Here is a 6,890-nt window from a genome sequence, read left to right as displayed (position 1 = left end):
GCCAACTGGAAAAAATTAAAAGAGAAATACCAAAACCATGCCCTTTTCCCCCTTGAAAATCTGATTGTATAATCCCAAGACAAAAAACCCCCAAAACTTTTTCTTTAATTAAAGATTAATAAAATAAAGTTTTGAGACTCATGAGATTCATTTTGAGACAATAAATCTGTCTCAAAATGAATCTCACATTCATATCTTCTTAAAGTGATTAATCCAAAGTGAAATTCAAAAGTAATTTCTGTCTAAAGAAAAAACATAAGCATATGTGTGTCTGTGATATTTTTTCTCAAGGTGGTGGCGCAGTGGTTAGCACTGTTGCCTCACAGCAATAATGTCCCGACTGGGTTGTTTCTGTGTGATTGTGTAATTCAGGCCTCTTCCCATGTCCATATGCATGCACACATCCATGGCTTTAACTGCGCATCTAATTAAGAAGTCTTTATATAAGAGTATAATAGAAGAATAAGTATAATCTAAGATATGTGATTTCAACAGGATTACTTAGTTTTGCCGAGACTATTCTTTTAAAGCAACCTTTAGTTGTTCACTTGTTGTTCACCACTCTTGGGTCCAAATTTGGTGTAGATCAGTGTATCTTGCGACAGAATGGCATTATTGTCTGTTTCTTCTCTTTTTTTTATCCACATACCAAAGCTGCCCAAAAAATTTAGACTGGCCCGTACGGGGATCGAACCCGCGACCTTGGCGTTATTAGCACCACGCTCTAACCAACTGAGCTAACCGGCCCTGCATATTGACGAGTGACACCATTGACACAGACAAGAGAAAAAAGTTGGAGTCCAGCTGACAACGTAAGAATCTCAGCGTGCGGGGACCGGACACCAATGGCCACATGGCCGGTTAGCTCAGTTGGTTAGAGCGTGGTGCTAATAACGCCAAGGTCGCGGGTTCGATCCCCGTACGGGCCACAATATTGTTATTGCTGTATATAATCAAGTTTAAAACCATGGCGTGAGTGTGTCAAGCAGCCAAAGATATAAAGTATTCAATGTGTGCTACAAAGTGTTTCTCAGAGCTCCTCTGTCTGAAAGCAAACAACAACAAGAAAATTTAAACACAACCTCTGACACCTGCAGTCTAATAGATGCCGACAATAATCAAAGTATAGAGAATGTTTCAGGTGCAGTACTTTATAAATTCACTGTGGCTCATACAGGGTTTTATTTTGTTTTCAGTAAAGTGAACGCAATACAAATTATTCTTGCCTGCTTGCTTTAGTGACAGTGTCCTTGGCCTGTGTGGACTGTATCAGCTCTGCTATACTTTTGAACAATTTAAAATATGTCAACAATTAAATTAAAATCTATATACATCATAACAAATACATGAAAACAATCTAGAAAAATAAAATGTTTTACTAATTCTGAGATTGAAATCACAAATTTTTAAGAAAAACTTTAGATTTTTCTTATTTAAAGGTTTCAGTTTTGTAATTTTGGAAATGTAGTCTTTCCTTTAAAAAAACAAAAACAAAACACCCCTCTCCAATAGTTTTATTTCTTTTAAAAAACCTAGAACATCCACAAACATGCTGTCATCATGTATAACAACAAACATGTCATAAACTGCACAAGAGCAGCATACACTTCATTCCTCAAATCTTTAATAAAACCGAGTCTGCTGCAGCTTCGTGAAGCTGCCTCAACCATCAGAGACACATGTACAGCAGGTTCATACTCCAAAAACCCCTGAAGGCAAAAGGTCAGGAAATAAATCAGAGACAAAAAACAAAAACAAAAAAAATGCCACGTACATCCTGATCGCAGCTCCACAGTTACAGAAGCAGATGTCGGTCTTCTCTGAAAAACAGTGAGTGTTTTCTCTCAAGGAATGATTTCACATGAAGTGTTTAATCTCATAATGTGTTAAGCTTTTAAATATGAGAATAAACAGCAGCAGATCAAAGACTGAAAAAAGATTTAAAAAATCTCAGTGGTTTCAGTCACTTCGTCAGACTCAGGTTAAATTGAGCTGGGAGACATTTATCGCATCAGCACCATCACAATGTATTCATTTCAAATCAGCTGGTTGCTGTTAACCTGTCTGAAGACCCCACCCATCTGGGATCACATGACTGTTAACTGGGAGATAACACTTTCTTCCTGAAAGTGTTCGACTCTTGAGAGCAGGGGTTACAAGCCAAATCAGGCTTGAATCTCTAATTTCTACGTCATGAAACAAACCAGGAGTCCAAGGTGGTATTTAGTAGAGTGGCTGTGATTGGCTCCTGTGTCTTTGCTTAAGTAAATTGTGGATAAATCCAACTTAGTCCTTTTCGTTGAGGAGCTGTGTCTCACTCCCCCCTGTGTGGATAATCTTGAGCTGTGACTATTTTTCTTTCAACACCACCTCAGTCCAAAAGCTTGGAGTGCTCTATCCTGGTGATGATCCAGTCTGGAGGAACTCCTTTAGTAAACTCCCTCTGGAATCTGTCAGAGAGGTAAAAGGAAAGATCAGAGTAACTGAAAAATGCACAGAAATATTTAAAAAAAATATACTTACTCATAAATTGCAGTAAGCAGTCTCTTAGTTTCTGGTTCTCCTTCTCCAATGGCCATCTGGAAGATACGAGTTCCCTCCATGGAGTCTTCGGGAAGGCGCGCGCTCGTTAGATACCAGAAACGCATCAAGATGCTGACAAACTTCCTACCTGGAAAAGTAAACAGTTCATTTCCACCTTTATTTATACAGGTAAATCTCATTGCACATATACACTATGTTGCCAAAAATATTCACTGTCTGCCTTCACACACATATGAACTTGGGTTACATCCCATTCTTAATCAATAGGGTTTAATATGTTGGCCCATGGCTTGGACATTCTCCAAGAAGCACATATGTGAGTTCAGATACTGCTGTTGGACAGGAAAGCCTGGCTCACAGTCTCAAAGTCAGGACTCTGTGCAGGCCAGTCAAGTTCTTCCACACCAAACTTGCTCATCAATGTCTTTATAGACCTCACTGTTTGCACTTGTGCGCAGTCATGTTGGAACAGGAGGAGCCATGCCTGTGCCTTCCCACAAAGTTGGGAGCATAAAATTGACAAAAACATCTTGGTATGCTGCAGCAATAAGAGTTGATTTCACTTGAACTAAAAGGCTGAGGTCATCTCCTGAAAAACAGCCCCACACCATAATCCCCCCTCCACAAAACTTTACACTTGGTACAATGCAGTCAGACAAGTACTGTCACCTGGCAGCCGCCAAACCCAAACTCCTCCATCATTCCGATGGATGAGTCTGAGTTTGGCGGTAGGTGTCGAAGAAGAAGTGTCATCCATCACTCCAGAGAACAAGTCTCCCCTGCTCTAATACAGCAAATACAGCTGCTCGACCATGAAACCCATTTCAGATCATTGATCGTGAGCTCCCCCCTCTCGAATCCATTCTAGGCGCTTGATTTTATACACCCGTGGACATGGAAGTGACTGATTTGGATGGGTGAGTGAGTGCTCACTATAACGTACGTACTGGTGATATAGTGTATAACAAGTATACACATCTATTTCTGTATTTAAAGCTTCCTACACCCCATCAAAAATCAATTCTTTTTTTAAACAGCATGGCGCTGCACTCGGCAGTCCACCACAACCACAACAAGAGTGTTTGCTGGGGACTATTTTCAGCTGTGGACTAATACACTATCTGAGGCTTTGTTGTACCAAGTGAAAACAAACATCGTGCATGTTCATCTTAAGGAAGGAACACGTCACCCCAGTTTTAAACCTTGTTTATAATCGCAGCATTCGCAGCTGCACACGCCAACTGTGACATCATCACAGCCTCGTAAACATTTATACTAATGTCTGCAGACTTTCTGCAAGTCAGAAAAGACATCCACATCAGCGCTGATAGGAATAGAAGACACCAAAAGAGGAAGCAAAGTGACCGTGAAGCCCCCGCCCCACACCCGAGCTTCTCATCTTTTCCAGCGTCTAACTCTCTGTGATCTGGGACTGGATCAAACCACTGTGAAGCACGAGGGGGAGTCAACTTATCAAAACTTTAAAAGGCCTCTCAGTGCTTCTTTCTTTGGGGTGCGTTGTTGGTGGTTGGATGTCTGTAGCACTTCATGCTTACCGTTGTCATCGTAGAAGATTCCCACATCCCCGGGGGTTGTGTACATGATCTCATCGGGCTCTGCAGACAGTGCTTTCTTATAGTCGGAAGGCAGCAGGTTGCACTTTTCCTCCAGCTTCCCAATCAGCTGTATGGTTTAGAAATTTAGAACAAGCAAAAATAAAAAGCAGTTTAAAATCCTGAGTTTATCTTTTAAAACAAGGCCAGATGTTCAGATTATTGCATATTTAGTAGCAAAACCCTGAACCTCAGGAGTTAGTCTTACTCTGGAGTCTATCAAGGTGATTTAGACCTGACTTTCAAGTATTTTAGCAGCACTTAGCAGGCTCTGTTTCCTTCATAGATCTCTATTCTGTCAAACCTTCTGCTACTCTGCTCTCTAGCCTGAAGCACAAAACACAAACTGGCAGACAGTCTAAAAGATGGACAGGTGTAATAAAATGAAGCCAATGCTAAGCCTTAAACCTGCATTCCTTTTGATGGCCAGTAGGGGGGGGTTTGCTCTGCTTGTCTGACTGTAAATAAGTCTGCACAGCGATTAGTTACCTCGCTCTGTGACAGCAGTAATTTCCAGATGAGTTCACGGTCTCAGTTATGAATAAAGCGTGATGGTCGTCATGTTCGAGGGGGGTATGCTCCTATGGTCATGTGACCGACCGTTTACTACCCAGAGAAGATGTACTATCCTTGTTTTCTCAGTCAGAGAAAACAAAAATCCCTCAGCACGATACTCTTTAACAGGACTTCACCAACCAGTGAGAACAACAACTAAGCAGATTTGTCCAGAGAGGAAACAAGAGTGAACTTTGCCATAGTGTCTCTGTTTGTTTAATAGGACTTGATAGGGTGATGGTGCTGACAACTCGGGTATGTTTCCAACAGTATCTCACGTCATCTGTTGTGTTTACCGCGGCCTTTTATCACAAGATACCCTCAGTTGAGGCAGACCTCCTGCAGTGTAATCAGACCTGGGTGATTGCAGGGTGACTGGTAGCCCTTCACACTTCAGTGACAGCCGCGATTTTTTGGCGATTGTGGTAATTTCCTGAATTGCCCTGCTCTGGGCCTGCCGCAGCCCAACCTTTGCGAGATCATTTTACCTTCCAGCCCTGCTTCATCCGATGTTTATAAGTTAGAACAAAATAAAAAAATAAGTCATATAAGTCATAAGACAATTTTTTTATCCCATAGAGCTAAACGACGACACTTCCACATTCCCACACATTAATAGTCCCCTAACAGGATTTATTAATGTGGACATCCCCAGCTTCAGAGCTGGTTCAGACCGGCTGTGGCGGTCTGATGTGGTAAGTTCACTGTGCAGTAAACAGAAACGGTGTTGCCACAGCAAATAGATGGATCTGCATCCACCTCACCCCATATCCTACATCCTCCTCTGTCACACCAACCCTCCTCTTGTCCTCCTTCACTACATCCATGACAATTCTTTATTCAACATCCTTTGCCCAGTATATCCGCTGTCCCTCCTCTGCACATGTCCAAACCATCTCAGCCCAGCCTGAGCTGACCCTCTGATGTACTCATTTCTAATCCTGGTTACTCCTAATGACGATCTTCAGTTCTTCCTCCTGTTTTAGTGCATTAAACGAATCTGCATAATTTACTGCAGGTACTTTAAATAAATTATAACGTTAAAGCTCTTGAACTTTTAGGCTACTTTAGCAACATTTTCTTTAAGCTCTGTAACAGCCCACCGATGCTCTCATTTCCTGTGGTCCTCTCCTCTGTTACCAAGTGAATCTGTGCCTGATGCAGGTGTATTTAGCGTACTCACGTCTTTAGCTACAAGGCCCTCTAAGGCTTCAAACTGGCACTGTGACAGCAGCCTGGAAACATGAGAGAAGGCCTGCAGAAAACAGCACACCATCATTAATAACACATTAACAAACGGCATGGAGGAAATCTGGGCTCTGCAGCTCAGCCTTCCACTCACCTGCTTCGCCCCCTCCGTGAACTCCTCTATACTGAACTCTTTGTCGAAGTACGTCCTGATGAGGAAGTAGTAAATCCGGGTGCGGAACCAGATGAAGGGGTTCGGGATGCCGACCACCACCACCTTCTGGTGCTTCTGCTCTCCCTGGTCCGAGCTATAGCGACGGACCGCTGCCGCGACAGCGGCGGGGGAACAGGGAGGTAGTCGCCTGTTACCGAGCCGGTTCAGGACGAGACGCTCTTTTAAAAACAGGCGACTGAAGCTAAATGTTGACTGCAACCTGAAACAACCTCTTAACATGGGCAGCGCCATCTTTTTCCGTAGATTTGCTGAAGCCAGAGAGCGTCTGATAAAGTGAAGAACTGCCATTCTTTGAACGTCGGGGCTTCATAGGGGGCGCTCGCTAGATAGGCACCTAACGTTTGTAGCCAACATCGTCAGTTTAACGGGGTAAACGTTTTCCTTTGGCTTACCGACCTTTCTAATATTTAGTTATTGCTTGGAAACTGGAACTACTGAGGAAGAACCGACCAATCAGCACGTATTAGCAAAATGCTAGCGTTTTATGAGCAAATCGGCTTCCCGTAAGAAAAGCTAACGGACATAAGCGTCATTTTTATCTTGGGTAAGACACACTATTGATGCTCTATTTGTGAAAATAAACAAACAAACAAACATGGGCTTTTTCTGTTTTATGATCATTTATTAAGGACCAGCCTGAGGGCGTCCTCTGCTGCTCCTCCTGCTGACCCGCAGCTAGTTTATGTACAATAGAATTAACAGGAAGTGGACGGTCTTTCCCCATATCTGCTCTGGGCGAAGCTTTCTTGTCCACC

At 42.7% G+C, this 6,890-nt stretch overlaps 1 protein-coding gene and 2 non-coding genes across 3 annotated transcripts; 1 reads left to right on the top strand and 2 right to left on the bottom strand.

Moving 5' to 3' along the window:
* Positions 1 to 673: 673 nt before the first annotated feature.
* On the bottom strand, positions 674 to 747 carry trnai-aau (transfer RNA isoleucine (anticodon AAU)). The gene has a single exon. It is a non-coding gene; the product is annotated as a tRNA-Ile (tRNA).
* A 108-nt stretch (positions 748 to 855) lies between these two features.
* On the top strand, positions 856 to 929 carry trnai-aau (transfer RNA isoleucine (anticodon AAU)). Its single transcript has one exon. It is a non-coding gene; the product is annotated as a tRNA-Ile (tRNA).
* Positions 930 to 1,150: 221 nt separating this feature from the next.
* maip1 (matrix AAA peptidase interacting protein 1) lies at positions 1,151 to 6,820 on the bottom strand. Its single transcript, XM_085134951.1, has 5 exons — positions 6,055 to 6,820; positions 5,896 to 5,967; positions 4,101 to 4,227; positions 2,524 to 2,671; positions 1,151 to 2,450 (listed from the first exon to the last, which is right to left on the bottom strand). The coding sequence occupies exons 1-5, from the start codon at positions 6,421 to 6,423 to the stop codon at positions 2,372 to 2,374; spliced, it is 795 nt and encodes a 264-aa protein (XP_084991077.1). The 5' UTR covers positions 6,424 to 6,820; the 3' UTR covers positions 1,151 to 2,371.
* Positions 6,821 to 6,890: the final 70 nt, after the last annotated feature.

The sequence above is a fragment of the Neolamprologus multifasciatus genome, chromosome 16 (assembly GCF_963576455.1).
Source record: "Neolamprologus multifasciatus chromosome 16, fNeoMul1.2, whole genome shotgun sequence".
In the NCBI taxonomy this organism is placed as follows: Eukaryota; Metazoa; Chordata; class Actinopteri; order Cichliformes; family Cichlidae; genus Neolamprologus; species Neolamprologus multifasciatus.
This window is presented reverse-complemented; position numbering and strand designations above follow the sequence as displayed.

Coding starts and splice junctions, on each gene's coding strand:
- maip1 (XM_085134951.1), bottom strand. CDS start 6,423: ATGGCAGTTCTTCACTTTATCAGACGCTCTCTGGCTTCAGCAAATCTA. Junction 5,968..6,054: donor TCACGGAGGGGGCGAAGCAG/GTGAGTGGAAGG, acceptor TGTTTTCTGCAG/GCCTTCTCTCATGTTTCCAG. Junction 2,672..4,100: donor AATCTTCTACGATGACAACG/GTAAGCATGAAG, acceptor TTACTTTTCCAG/GTAGGAAGTTTGTCAGCATC.